At 41.2% G+C, this 15,553-nt stretch overlaps 1 protein-coding gene across 3 annotated transcripts in view; it reads right to left on the minus strand.

Moving 5' to 3' along the window:
* The window catches only part of cfap36 (cilia and flagella associated protein 36), a 105,972-nt gene that overhangs the window by 25,203 nt on the left and 65,216 nt on the right, over nt 1-15,553 (minus strand). For 2 of the 3 annotated variants that reach the window (XM_080200407.1, XM_080200405.1), the window contains 2 exons: nt 10,407-10,481; nt 3,156-3,258 (listed from right to left, as the gene is read on the minus strand). In XM_080200407.1, coding sequence (XP_080056533.1) covers nt 3,156-3,258; nt 10,407-10,481 — 178 coding nt within the window. The remainder of the gene's footprint in view (nt 1-3,155; nt 3,259-10,406; nt 10,482-15,553) is intronic. The other variant, XM_080200406.1, reaches the window with a different exon arrangement.

The following is a 15,553-nucleotide window of genomic DNA, read 5'->3' on the forward strand; positions in this document are numbered from 1 at the left end:
CAGCATACTCCTGTTTTCTTATAGATGGTGGACAGGCTTTGGGAAGTCAGGAGTTGAGTTATTCTTCACAGTTCCCAGCCACTGATTGGCTCTTGTAGCCATAGTATTTACACGGCTGATCCAGTTCAGTTCCTGGTCAATAGTAACCCCGCCCCCACAGGACGTTGATTGTGGGGGATTCAGCAATGGTAATGTCATTGAAGTTGAGGGTAGATAGTTAGATTCTTAAATGGTGAGAGGTATGGCTTGGCATACAGGGTGTGAGGCCATCAGGGGTGGGTGGGTGACATGAGTTGGCATGTATGTAACTGGGAGTTGGCATGAGAAGTGAGGACTAGAGGACCTGATATTAAGAAAACAACCAGAAAAAAATCGCACAGCATTGAGTTGAGCCTTTAAACAACCTGTCTTGGCATTTAGCAGCTCTAGTGGCCAATTCTGAGGGCAGTGAATCTGACTTCATCTTGTATCGCACCCCAGAACAAATATCCCACCATTCAGAAGTCTTTTACCTCAGGTGGATCTCACTTGGGATGAAAATCCAGGCCATTCACATGCATCTCTTGCCCACAACTTACTCTAAGTCCTCTATCTTTTTACTTTTGTTTATGCTGCTACGGAACTAATATCTCTACAAATGAAGAAGCTACTTTATCAAGTGCTGCTCTAAATTATTGTGCTTCAATTAATTAATCTTTTTTCCTCTATTTTATGACTCCACTTTCAAACAAGGTAAGGTACTGCTTTACTATCATACTAGTGAAAAAAAGTCCCCAGAAAGCAGATCTTACTGGAATGATAACGCCACTACTCTTTTTCAAGGTAGTGCAATGTTATTATACATAGATTGCTAACAGCAAAGGAAGAAGGATCCCAAATACTGTAGGGTTACGCTGGCGTTTAATATCACACGGCTTATCAGTACAAATAAGCTTATCGCTGTTTGTGCAATAAAAAAACATCCCGCTAGGGTATTGGCTTGCAGGGTTATTTGAAGCTGAGTGAGAAGAATGTCATCCCCAGATAATATCTACTCCTCCAGGTCCAATTAATCAGCTTTGCTGGCTGATCAACAATCAACAAAGACTTGGAGCACTGTGACCTGTTTGCCTCTTAATTTAGATAACTGGGCATGCCACAGAAGACTAAGTTCAAAACTTCCTTTGCCAGCTCTTTTCATCTTGGGGGCAGTCTTAAAAGTTCTAGTCTTGACTCAGTCAATAGCACTCTTGTCCTTGAATTGCAAGATTGTGGGTTCAAGATCCAGCCCAAAGTCCATAGTCCAGGCTGATGCTTCAGTGCAGTTAAGGGATTGCTGCATTTTTACAAATTGAATGAGACTTCAGACTGAAGCCTTTCAGGTGGATCCAAAAATCTAATGGCACAATTTGAAGAAGAATGATGACCAGGAGAGTACTTCCAGCATCCCAACCAATATGTATCCTGTATTTGGTAACCAGCATTACCAAACAGACTATCTGACCATTTACCTCACTGCTGTTCATGGGACATTGTGTGCAAAATGACTGCAAGGTTTCCCTATTTTATAGCAGTCATTCGACTTCAGAAGTAACTAAATTACTGTGAAGCACTTTGGGATATCCTAAGACTGCAAAAGACACTACATGAAAGCAAATTCTTTCTTTCATAGGTCACCAGTTGGTGATGCAGAGCTTCAGTAGCAACTGTCTGTCCCTCTGCAATCCAATCATTGTGGATACTAAACCAAAGCTATATAATGTGTACACTGCACAATGCCCAAATGAGATCTTGATGCTCTCAGGAGCATTGCTCTAGTTCTAGCATCTTCACCAGAAGACAGTGCCAAAGACCTGGGTTCCATTCCTGGCTTGGGTCACTGTGTGGAGTTTGCATGTTCTCCCTGTGTCTATGTGGGTTTCCTCCGAGTGATTCGATTTCCTCCCACAGTCCGAAAGACATGCTGGTTAGATGTACTGGCCATGCTAAATTCTCCCTCAGTGTACCTGAATAGGCGCCGGAGTGTGGTGTCTTGGGGATTTTCATTGTAACTTCATTGCATTGTTAATGTAGCCTATCTGTGACACTAATAAATAATGAATAAATAGAACATACTTCAGTATTGCTTCTTTTTTTAAATTGGTAAATAAATTAAAATTGTTCTATTAAAACACTTCTGTTGAATATTTGACATATTTCATGGTCTTAAATTAATTTCTGCTGCATCAGACAACACAAATCTGTTACTCCTTAATGCAAAAAGCAAGTTATGTTTAAAAGGTGGAGAAAAAATGCAATCTGGATGTTCTAATGCATACATCTTAAAAGTTATGTAAGAAATGTTGTGAAGTGATAGTTAGGGCAAATAGGGTGTTGGGGTGCATTCAAAGGACAACTGATTATGAGATGAAGCATACTATTTTATCCTGATACATGACCTTGGTCAGGCCTCACTTAGAATAATGTCCCGTTCTGGTCTCCTTACAAGCTAGGTGATTTTTGGAAAGGGTGAAAAGGAAGACAAGTAGACTAATTTCCAGTATAAAGCATATTAGTCATTAATGTAGGCTTGAAGAGATGGGATGCTACATTTGAGAAAAGTGGAGTCTTCTGCGTGATTTGAGATTTATAAGATGATGCAGGGAACAGGGTCAGTTCCAGTTGGTGATGTGAAGCTTCAGTAGCAATTAAATAGGTTAGAGAGGACCAAGGGCCACAATTTTAATCAGCATAAGGTCGGATCAAGGCTTGCAGCCACAAAATCACCCTTTTCCCAAGGAACGGTAGATTTTTGGAAGGAGCTTTGTGTCATGCATTGGATGCCGAAGTGGAACAGAAGGTCTTTATTTGCTTGCCATTGTTCTTATAACACATCTGTCCCAGAGCACTTCAAAAAAGTGTGAACAGATAAAAATTGAAAGGAAGATTAAAAGGTACCTCAGAAAGTATTAAGTATTCTCAGACTTTATAATTCCTTAAAAATCTTTTCTAACAAGATTTAAAAATTTAAAAAACAATAACTTTTTTTTAGCGAACATTAATATGTATTTCAGATTTTTCTATTTTATGTATTCAATATTTGACTACATTTTATTGAAATATTAGCAATCATCCTTCAAAATCATTAACAACATCAATAATACATTTAACATTACAGGTGTTATTCCTGTCGTTACCTGATGAATTGCTTTGTTGATCATTGCCTGTTTTATTCCTAATTTCAGATGAGGCTTCATCTTCTGTAACTTGCTCTGAGGTATTTTTTGACTTCATAGCACTCTGAAAAAAACAGATATTTCAGTTTGAAAATTCAGAATATCGTGGTTTTTCTACCCTCTCAATAATTTCCATGTCTTGGAGTTTTAGTAACTCACGTGTTCAGTATTGTATCTATCTTTCCAGGACATTGACTTGTCACCTAAGATTGGCAATTGTCAATATTTTAATGCTGATAGTAACTTGTTTTAAATGAAGAAATGGAAAATCCAGACTATTTCCAGCAGTGTGCCTTTCTAACTGAAAGGTTCTTGTGAACCACAATGATGGGCAAATGAGCTAATGACTGTAATACTATGAGTATTACTGCCCTACATAAATATAATTACATTGTATTAGCAAGCAAGCATAAATGAGTCACATTATGACCCTGACAGACAGGGTAAAATTGGCTGTTAATGTCATTCATGGAACCATAGAATCCCTACAGTGCAGAGGGAGACCATTCGGCCCATCGAGATTGCACGAACAGCAATCCCACCCAGGCCTGTAACCCGACATATTTATCCGGCTGGTCTCTCTAGCCTGCGCATCCCAGGTCACTGGGGGGCAATTTGGCATGGCCAATGAACCTAGCCTGGGCATCTTTGGACTGTGGGAGGAACCGGAGCACCCGGAGGAAACCCACGCAGACACGGTGAGGGGAGAACTGCACACTGACAGTGACCAAGCCGGGACTCAAACCTGGGTCCCTGGAGCTGTAAGGCAGCAGTGCTGACCACCGTGCCACAGTGCCGCCCTTGAATTCCGAGCGCACTTAGGATTGTTCAGTGAGTGCTGCCCAATCGCGGAATCACATCTAACGTTAGACACTGGTTTCTAAGCTTTACACGCCTGGGGCTGGTTGCGTGCGGTCAGCACTTTGCCCTATTGTGAACAGTAGAAGGAACGTGCTGTTGATTCAATCCATCATTCATTGGAACATACAGGGCGGATTTTTTTTTTCTCCCTCTCCAAGGCAGGTGGTGTCACACTGCTTGCAGGTGGCCGGATCTATGGTCCCAGTGTTGTCAATGGGGTTTCCCATTGGACTCACCACCCCAGGAAACCTGCGACGGGGGGGTGCGCTGTCAGCAGAACCTTAAGATCCAGCTGATATGAATGGCAGCAATATTTTGGCAATGGCCTCTATACCTGCTATACAGAGTACTGGGCTAATGGTAAGATACTCGGTGGTGTGGATGCGCAGAGAGATCTCGGTGTCCATGTGCATATTTCCCTGAAAGTTGGCACCCAGGTTGATAGGGTTGTTAAGAAGGTGTATGGTGCGTGAGCTTTTATTGGTAGAGGGATTGAGTTTCGGAGCCATGAGGCCATGTTGCAGCTCTACAAAATTCTGGTGCGGCCGCACTTGGAGTACTGCGTACAGTTCTGGTTGCCGCATTATAGGAAGGAGGTGGCAGCATTGGAAAGGGTATGGAGGAGCTTTACCAGGATGTTGCCTGGTATGGTAGGAAGGTCTTATGAGGGCCTTGAGGCTGTTTTCATTAGAGAGAAGAAGATTAAGAGGTGACTTAATAGAAGCATACAAGATGATCAGACGATTAGATAGGGTAGACAGTGCAAGCTTTTTTCCTCGGATGGAGATGGAGAGGGTACATAGCTTTAAATTGAGGGGTGATAGATATAGGACACGTGTCAGAGATAAGTTCTTTACTAAGACAGTAGTAAGGGTGTGGAATGCCCTGCCTGCAACAGTAGTGGACTCGCCAACATTAAGGCCATTTAAATGGTCATTGGATAAAGATATGGATGATATTGGAATAGCGTAGGTTAGATGGGCTTTAGATTGGTTTCACAAGTCGGCGCAACATTGAGGGCCAAAGGACCTGTACTGCGCTGTAATGTTCTAAGTTCTAAGCTCCTAGACATTATTTTAATAGTCAAGTCAATTCAATTCAAATGATGTTGTTAATGCAACAAATTTGCACTGGAACACCATATTCCCTCTAATATCACCAAGGTGTTGTGCATATACAGGGTTTGCACTGCTGCCTCACAGCACCAGAGACCTGGGTTCAATTCCCAGCTTGGGTCACTGTCTGTGTGGAGTTCTCCCCATATCTGCGTGGGTTTCCTTCAGGTGCTCCAGTTTTCTCCCTCGGTCTGAAAGACGTGCTGGTTAAAGTGCATTGGCCCTGCTAAATTCTCCCTCAGTATACACAAATAGGCGCCGGAGTGTGGCGACAGGGGACTTTTACAGTAACTTCAATGCGGCATTAATGGAAGCCTACTTGTGACAATAATAAAATACTTTCAAAAATATTTTTATTTATTTATTTTAAAATATGTTCAACGTTTTATTCAAGTGGCACGTAAGGGAATCCACAGGACAGGAATGCAGGAATGTGAACCTCTACAATTGTCCAAGAGGTGTGAGGTTCTCTCAGCTTCTTTGGATGAGTGAGGGCTGCAGGGTGGATGACCGTGACACAGGAAGCCATTCAAGTGGAGGGAGCAAAGAAGAATGTAGTGGTAATTGGAACGGTATATTGAAGGGGCTTGACTGTTTTTTGCAGCAAAGAGCAAGAGTCTGGACAGCTGTGACCCCAGCTGGGTCTGCTCATAGCTGAAGAGAATCTTGCAGTGGGAGGAGGAGTAATCATTTGTTGTAGTCCATGTAGGTACCAATGACTTAGGTAAAACTAGAAAAATGGTTCTACATAGAGAGTTTGAGGAGCTAGGCATTAAATTGAAATGTAGAACTGCAAAGTTTATTATCTCAGGATCATTTCTAAGCTATCTGCAAATTGGCATAGGGTGCATAAAATTAGGGAGCTGAATACATGGCTCAAGGACTGGTCTGAGAGAAGTGGGTTCCAATTTGTGGGGCACTGGCACCAGTACTGGGGAAGTCCATCTGGACCAGTACCGTCTGGACAGTCTACACCTGAAACAAATGGTGATCAATGTTTTTGTGAATTACGTAATCAGCTAGAGAGGTTTTTACAATAAATAGTGATGGCAAAGGATCAAATGTGGAAAGATAAAGGCTGGAATTCTCAATGTTGTATGAACAGCCACCACTGCCAGCAAGAGCAGAGAATGTGGCACTCAACCAAAACTCCATTCACAGCAGCAGGACCAGAGACTCACAGCCATGGACAAGGTTGGAGAATCCCAGTCATTGTATATGAAGGAGTAGAAATAGTAAAATGGGAAATGAGGGTTTGAGAATAGCATGAAGGCACTGAGAAAAAAAAACTATGAGACCTGGGTTTGATTCCTGGCTTGGGTCACTTTTTGTGTGGAGTTTGCACATTCTCCCCATGTCTGGGTGGATTTCCTCTGGGTGCTCTGGTTTCCTCCCACAGTCCAAAGATGTGCAGGTTAGGTGGAATCGCCATGCTAAATTGACTCTTAGCGTCAGGAGGATTTGCTGGGGTAAATGCACAGGGCTGTGAGGATAAGGCCTGGGTGGTATTGTGGTCAGTATAGACTCAATGGGCTGAATGGCCTCCCTCTGCACAGTTGGGATTCTATGAGGATTCTATGATGATAAAAATGCACTCGAATCAAGACTAGATGTTATAAACATAACAAAAGGACTAAACAAAAGGCTCTGTATATGAAGGCATGTAGCATTCATAACAAAATAAACAAATTGATAGTGTACACTGAAGTAAATAAATATGATCTAATGGTCATTACAAAGACATGGTTGCAGGATGATGAGAATCAGGTCCTGAATATTGAGGGATGTATGACATTCAAGAAGAACAGGAAGCTGGGTAAAGGTGGACAGATAGCACTGTTAATCAAGGATGGCATTTATGAAATAGTTAGAGATGACCTTGGTTCAGGAGAACAGGATCTAGAATTGGTTTGGCTCCCCTATCTCATATGCCTCAACCTCCACTGACACTGAAATGAAAGGGTACAGCTCAAGAAGGATGATGTATGATCAGGAGAGATAAAGCTTTCACCGCTGCATCACCATGATTTGATCCCAGTCATTGATAGCAAACAAACTGCTATCAGCCAGATGATAGTCCAACATTCATTGAAACTCTGAGGATTTATGCATTATCCCCACTGCAAGTCACTGTCATTCTCCTTCAGTGTAAGGATAATGAGCGACTGCTCCATACCTTGACAGCAGCTTTATCCATCAGTCAGATGGGAGATCAGTGCTCATAGGAGGCATATGATGTCCTTATTGGACACCCTTGAGATTTACATAGTTCGCTGCTTGATGCTCTGGAGATCTAAGTGCCATGCCAGTGCAGTTGATGGCATCCTTCACCTGTTGAAACCCAGAGATTTGTACAAAACTCATTGCCCTTGCATCCTGGCTTGCAACATTCCGGTCGAAATGGACAAGTCGTGTACCCGTGTAAATATTGCATCTATCACCTCCTGGATGCACTTGTGTGCAGAGGCTTGCAAAATCCCACAGAAGTCACCTGTGGAATCCTGGAAGGAGCCACTGGCATAAAGATTGAGCGACACTGGCAATAGCTGCCCTCCAAATCGCCATGATGCCAAATCCCACAGAAGAAGGCAGATGACCAACCTGTTCCCTCGATATGCTTAGTCTTCAAATGTCTCAGACATCTTCAGATATATTAGACACTGTCTATAGACACTGGGTCTAGCAAGTGCCTCTGGTTAATGGCTGTCAGGGTTCATCCTCTGCAGGAGGAGCAGACCCTACCACCCTTTCCTCTTCACAGATCTGCTCTTTTCTTTGTCGAGCCGGGAGTAGTTGACTTCTACTTCTTCTTTCCTGCCCATGAGCAAATAGAAGTGACAATGAAATCACCAGATTCCGTGCTTCAATAGTTCTCCTCAGTTCAGTATCAAAGGGAGAGATTTAACAGTTAACTTCTGAATCCGAAGGACCACTCTTTGCTCATTTATTGTCTGAAGTTGCCACTCAAAACCCATTGACTTATTGGCCACAACACTGACGTCCAATCCTTACTTCACATTCTACTTTGACAACACCTCACATCAGCCCGGCCTCACACCACATGACTGGGTGGCCAGTTTTGACTACTCTACTGCATTCTGCACTCTTATCTGAAGCACATGCATTGTCTCAAGCTTTACTCCAACGTCTTGCACACAATACACACCTTAACACACAGAAAATCATTAGGAGTGTGTTTCTCAGCAGTGTGCCACTGCCAATTCAATGAGCAAGCAAAACTCAAGATCAGGAGAGATGAAACTTTCACCCCTGCATCTCCATGATTTGATCCTAGTCATTGAGAATAATCGAACTGTCAGTCAGTCAGACAGGGGTCACACATTCACAGAACTTCTGTGAAGAACTATGTGCTGTCCCTATTGCAAGTCATCACTGTCCTCCTGCAATGTAGGGACTATGGTTAACTGTTCTGATCCAATGATGGGATCTTTATCACAGAGAGTGTGTGCTGCCCAGTTGGTGTATGGTACAGCACACCATGGCAGTCAGCCATCTTGGAAGTCAGTGCATCAAGAGGTAAATGCTGAGCAACAATCAATGGCATTCAGCCACGTAAGTGGTGCTTGAGTGAAAATAATTGCATGACTCCAGGCATGTCAAATGAGTTACAACTGAACAGCTGGGGTAATGATCACAACACGTCTTTCCATTAGCCTTGCCCTTGTCAACATCTGCCTCCAGAAGTGTCCCCCCCAACTTTCACTAAATTTGAATAGAACAATCATCCATCCACTGCACTGCAACAAGCTTCTCTTCTCTCAATGAGGCCCTTCCAAGAAACCCATGACCCAGCAGCAGTAGGGAACCTCAGGAATGGTGCTTTTCACACTAGACAGATTCCCTTCACCCCCCAATACTCTGGAGTCCACCCAAGCTTGTCAAGCTTGGTCACCCCCAGTCAGAGCTTATACTCCCAGTGAAAGCTGGTTACGCCCAGTCAGACCCTGATTGCCCCCAAATCAAAGGCTGCTCACTCACAGTCAGAGCCCAATTGCCCCTGAATCAAAGTCTGCTCACACCCTGTCAGAGCCTGATTGCCCCCGAATCAAAGTCTGGTCACACCTTATCAGAGCTGATAAGCCCAAGTCAACCCCTTTAATAAGCGGAGCCACCGTGTGAGGGCTGCACTCACCTCCAAGCTTCCCTTGGAGTAGTGCTCATGAGGGGTACACCTTTTGAAGCCAGCTGTGATTCGTACCTTTCTGACATCACATCGCCGTAGATGGATTTTTTGACGGTGGTTGTGATTCTGGTCTATGAGCCTGATAACGAGTTACAAATATATTCAAATGAAGATCCCGATGTTGAACAGTGGAAAACACTTCCTGCTACTGTTGGAGGGAGGGTACGATCGCAGGAAGCTTTCACGCTGATATAAAACACATCTTTATCCTTCTTACTATATTTTCTGCTTCCACTGCCAAACCTGCTTGATGCCAACAGGAGCAAAATACCCTGGTCCAAGAATATTATATACCTCACCCTGGACTCCAATACCCTAGGCTGCAGCGACTCTAGCCGCAGCCCAATTTTTCACCATACATTGCCAACACCTGTTGCATCTTGACAGCTTTATTATAATATCCAGAGAGCCGTGAGCCTCATCATTCTAGCAAGGTGTCAAAAGTGCCATATATAAAAACATAACCAAACCACCTGAGTAAAAATTAACATTGTTTGAGCGCTTGTTCAATATCAAAACTGCACATTTAAACCTTCAGGTTTCAAATCAATGCAGGCTTTATAATTCAAAGTGCCTTTCAGCATGTTAAAACACCATGAACAGCTGGGGATTATTTCTAAATAAATGTATACCAATTTTTTTTGACTACTAATGCATACAAATATATGACTATCAAATGGAATCTAAGGTGAGAACTTGAAGAATAAAAATAGAATTACTTCCAAGACATCATAATAGTCAATGGGAAGGCACAAAACAAGGTATATATTTGGATTTTAGAGACCTTGCTCCATAATGTTGATACTTGTAAGAATATTGCACTAGGTTTTAGATTCTTGCACTTCTCTGACGATCTTAAAGTTTGTAAAAAGTCTGACAACAAACTGCCCGATCTTAAAGTTTAACATAGATAATTCTTATTCCAAAAAACTATCATGTTTAGAGTAGCCTGAATTATTCAAAGAAAATAAAATTGTTTCATGAGTTTGTAATTATGACAGAGACTAAGAAACTCGCAAATACTTCTACTACCTCATCTAGGTTACTTGTGGATGCAACTGCATCTTCTCTCGCTGATGTTTTCTTTTGTAAAGATTTCTGAACAGCCTGTAAAACATTTTGGTATGTTAAAACAGTCATCCTCACTGAACTATATAGCAACAGGTTCCTTAACATCTACACATACTGTACTCCCAATTTCAAATAGAAAATGGAAACCAACCATCAGAACTGGAGTAAACACTATACTGAAAAGAATAATTTATTCAAAATTATATGTTCTCGCAATAATATCCAATTTATCTAACCTAATCCCAAACCTACCTTTAGTGTCCAACACTCCACCTCCTTCATTAACCTTGATTCCTGTTTCATACTGGTTTCTGCCTCCCCTTTGTAACTATCATCTTGAGCCAAGCCAATTAACTGTAGAGGCAAACTTTATAAGAGGAAAAAAAGGAAATCCAATTCAGATTAAGAGAATTTCTTTGAAGAAGGGTTCCAAACGTATTTTTGAGCTGAAAGCTCCACTCTGCATCCAATTAATCCCTAAATTGCTCAGTTCAGGTACTGATAGATCAATTACTTTCTCATTGTGTAAGTTACATTTTTTTAAATTATAAAATAAAAACTCAAGTCACAAGCCATGCTATAGTAATAATAAATTCAATGAAGGTTGGCGTTTGCTAAGATGTTAGTCACAGTCTCTGCCGATGTGGAGATGCTGGCGTTAGACTGGGGTGGGCACGGTAAGAAGTCTCACAAGTTTGAAGTCCAACAGGTTGATTTGGAATCACAAGCTTTCGGAGTGCTGCCCCTTCATCAGGTGAGGAAGCGCTGCTCCTTCATCAGGTGGAAAGGATGATTCCTTTCTTAAGCTCGTGATTCCAAATAAACCTGTTGGACTTTTAATCTGATGTTGTGAGAATTCTTATAATTCCCACTCTCAGTGCATTTGGATCTTGATTTTTTTTACCTATACGAAATTTTACCAGAAGAAACTCTGTAAACTTCCAACATTTATTCATGCATTTCAAAAATCACTTGGTTGATAATCAGCGATTATTCAGAAATATCAGTTAATCAATTTGTAACTAATGATTGTTCAACAAATGTATAAAACAAATCTATTTCTATCGCAATAATCTTCATGATAACCATTATTTCTATCATATTATAGTGCAATGCAACAGTAAAATAATTTAAAATGACACTGGTCTATAAAATAATGAGGGGCATAGACAAGGTAGATAGTCAATATCTTTTCCCAAACGAGGGGAGTTAAAACAACAGGGCATAGGTTTAAGGTGAGAGGGGAGAGATACAAAAGTGTCCAGAGGGGCAATTTTTTTACACAGAGGGTGGTGAGTGTCTGGAACAAGCTGCCAGAAGTGTAGTAGAGGTGGGTACAATTTTATCTTTTAAAGCATTTAGATAGTTACATAGGTACGATGGGTATAGAGGAATATAGGCCAAATGCAGGCAATTGGAATTAGTTTAAGGGTTTTAAAAAAAAGGGCGGCATGGACAAGTTGGGCTGAAAAGCCTGTTTCAATGCTGTAAACCTCTATGACTCTATGACCTTCAATTTTTTTTTCACAAATCAATGACTATATAGTGATACAAAATTATGTTGATAAAAATTTCTCACAAGAGGGTGAAAATGGCAGTGGAATTTTTAAAATCTTTCATAGAATGTGGGCATCAACAGCAAGGCCAACATTTGATGCCCATTCCTAATTGCTCTTGAACTGCGTGGCTTGATAAGCCCTTTCAGAAGGTAGCTAAGAATGAACCGCATTTCTGTCACTGCTAATCACACATGGGCCAGATCAGGGAAGGTTGGCAGATTCTCTTCCCTAAAGAACATTAGTAAACCTGATGACTTTTTATGACTAACAAAAATAGATTTGTTATCACCATTACGGAGACGAGCTTTCAATATCAGAATTATTAGTTAATTGAAATTAAATTTCATAAGCTGACGTGTGAGATTTGAACTCTTATCTTGACATCATAGTTAGGGTTCTGCATTACGAGTCCAGTAACATTATTACTAATTACACAAGGAGACAGTAGCATAGTGGTAAAGGAAATATTAAAATGTAATGAAAGTATGCAGATGAAGCTTTAATTGCATACATAAAGGATCCAATTCAAAATATTTTTGGTCTATCACAAATTGTGGTTTAATTCCATTTTCTGCTGAAGATTAAAACAAATTAGATGTTTTCTGGCTCAGGTGACCATAAGACATAAGAGCAGAATTAGGCTACTTGATCCATCGAGTCCGCTCTACCATTCAATCATGGCTGATATTTTTCTCATTTCCATTCTCTTCTCATAACCCATGATCCCCTTATTAATCAAGAACCTATCCATCTCTCTCTTAGACACTCAGTGACCTGGCCTCCACAGTCTTCTATAGCAAAGAGTTCCATAGATTCACTGCTTTGGCTGAAGAAATTCCTTCGCACCTCTGTGTTAAAGGATCATCCCTTTCGCCTGAAGTTCTGCCCTCTGGTTCTAGGTTTTCCTACTAGTGGAAACATCCTCTCCATGTCCACTCTATCCAAGCCTCACAATATCCTATAAGTTTCAGTAAGAAGACCCTTCATCCTTCTAAACTCCAATGAGTACAGACCCAGAGTCCTCAATCATTCCTCATACTACAAGCTCTTCATTCCAAGGGTCATTCTTGTGAACCTCCTCTGGACCCTTTCCAAGGCCAGCACATCCTTCCTTAAATAGTTCTGCTAGGACCGCTCAGCTCCAGACTTAGTGCAGCCCTGGACAAAATATGGGCAGAAGTGAGAGTGACTGCCCATGACATCAAAGTAGCATTTGCCTATATATTGCATCAAGAAGGCCAAGCAAAATTGAAATCAATGGGAATAAGAGGAAAACTCTCCACTGATTGAAATCAAACCTAGCTCAGAGGTAGATTGTTGTGGTTGTTGCAGGCCATTTATAAGCTCCAGCATTTTTAGTTGCATCATCAATGATACTTCCTCCAACATGAGGTCAGAAATGGGTATTTCCACTGACGATTGCACAGTGTTCAGTACTGCTTGCAACTCCTCAATATCAAACAGTCTGTGCTTACAAGAAACAACATCCAGCCTTGTGTTGATAAGTGACAAGTAACATTAATGCCACACAGGTGCCAGAAAGTGACCATCTCTAACAAGAAAGAGTCTAAATGTCTCAATTCACATGCAATAACATTATTATTGATGAATCCCTCATCAACTTCCTGGAGAGTATCATTGGCCAGAAACAGATTATAAATACTATGGCAACAAGGTCAGGTCAGAGACTGGGAATTATTCCTGGGGCTCCCCAATGTCTGTCCACCATTTACTTGGAATTTGATGAATACTGTCCACTTGCCTGAATGAGTGCAGATTCAACAACTCAAGAAGCTTGACACCATCAACAACCACTAAGCTTGACACTATCAACAACTCAAGAAGCTCAACAAAGCAACCTACTTGATGTCACCCCATCAAATACCTTAAACATTTACTCTCTCTATCACCAGCACACAGTGGAAGGAATGTTCACCACATTCAAAATGCAATGCAGCAACTTGCCAAGGCTCCTGCAAAAGACCTTTCACACGTATGACTTGCACCATCTGAAGAAGAGGCAGAAGATGCGTAGGAAAATCACCAACTGCAAGCTCCCCTGCGAGTTGCGTACAAGCTTGACTTAGAACTAAATCACTGCTCTTCCCCTGTCACTGGGTCAAGATCACTCTCACCTCCTTTTGCCCATGTTTGGTTCAGGGCCACACTTTGGAAACTGTCTCTTTAACATTACTATGAGTGTACCCACACCAAATGGATTGCAACAGCTCAAGAATGAGACTCATGACTACTTTGGCAAAAGCAAATCGGAATGGTTAACAAATGCCAGAGCCACTTGCATCTTATTTCCACTTCGCCCAACCTCTCTGCATTGCAACGCAAGACTTAACTAACATGTCCTTGGCTACATTCCAGACTGACAGCCCACCAGTTTGACTGGCAATCAGGTGGGAAACTTGTTGACATTTTTGTAAAATATGTCCTGATTTAGGATTCCGGTTGAAGAAACCTCCTTGCGATCCCACCCTCCTCTTCTCTTCCTGGCCTGAATAAATATCAGGGTCAAAGATGTCACTAGTTTCTTTTTATAAATAACAAGTATTATCGAATGGTATTGTAAGCACCTTCCTATTTGAATGTACGCACTGATGTCTTTAGCGTGAGTGATGTCATCAGTAGCGTGGGTTTTCACAGGTCTAGCCTCACCATGAGGGACCATAAAGAGCAATATAAGTTTTGATTTAAAAAATTTATATTATGTATTGATTATAACTGTATATCCCTTTCCTTGAGGATTCTCAAAATTCAAAAATTGTTAGGATTTGCTGAATTTATAATCTTACTTTTGGCAAGCAAGAATTGGGATTTTAGACAGGTAAACCTGAGACACTATGCGTCACAACTCACAACCGGAATATGGGGGACAAATAGAGGTTTGAAATGTCAATGGAATTACTATGTTGACATAAATTCATAATGATAAATGGGAATTGCATTACTCTGACAACAACGATATACAAGCCTCTGCCAAATGCTTGATGAATGGCAACTGAAGTCCAGTGGCTACAAAGTTAGGGCAAAAGAAAATTCTGTTTCCTGTTATAGCTACTGCTGGTGGAGACTGTTTATTAGCTTCAGTCTTCATTGTTGTATATAAAGAGGACACAAGTTGATTGAGGTTTGTGATGATCTTTAACCTAGAAGCAGTAACAAGTAAGAAAAATTGGTAATTACTTTAAAATGTTTGAGGAATTTGCAACTGCTATTTAAAAATGTTTAAAAAAAGACTTTTAAGAGTTTGTATCACTTGTAAAGGGATCAACTGTAATTTCTGGAGAAGAAATACTGATCCATTTGACCTGACAACCCTTAACCTTGAAACTACCCATAGGAAGGAAGCAGAAATACAGAGGCTATGGAACACAGACACAAAAAAGTGAACAGCTGGTGAGAGGGATTTGTGTAGATCCATATTACCACATCCTTTGGAAGCTATGACTGCTGCCTTTGCTCTTCCAGGTGAGAAAGTTCCAGAGATATAAATTCTACTTGCAAGGACTGTGTAGCTAAAACTAGAACAATACAGGC

This window comes from Carcharhinus amblyrhynchos, chromosome 12 (assembly GCF_965287045.1).
Source record: "Carcharhinus amblyrhynchos chromosome 12, sCarAmb.v2.hapA, whole genome shotgun sequence".
NCBI lineage: Eukaryota > Metazoa > Chordata > Chondrichthyes > Carcharhiniformes > Carcharhinidae > Carcharhinus > Carcharhinus amblyrhynchos.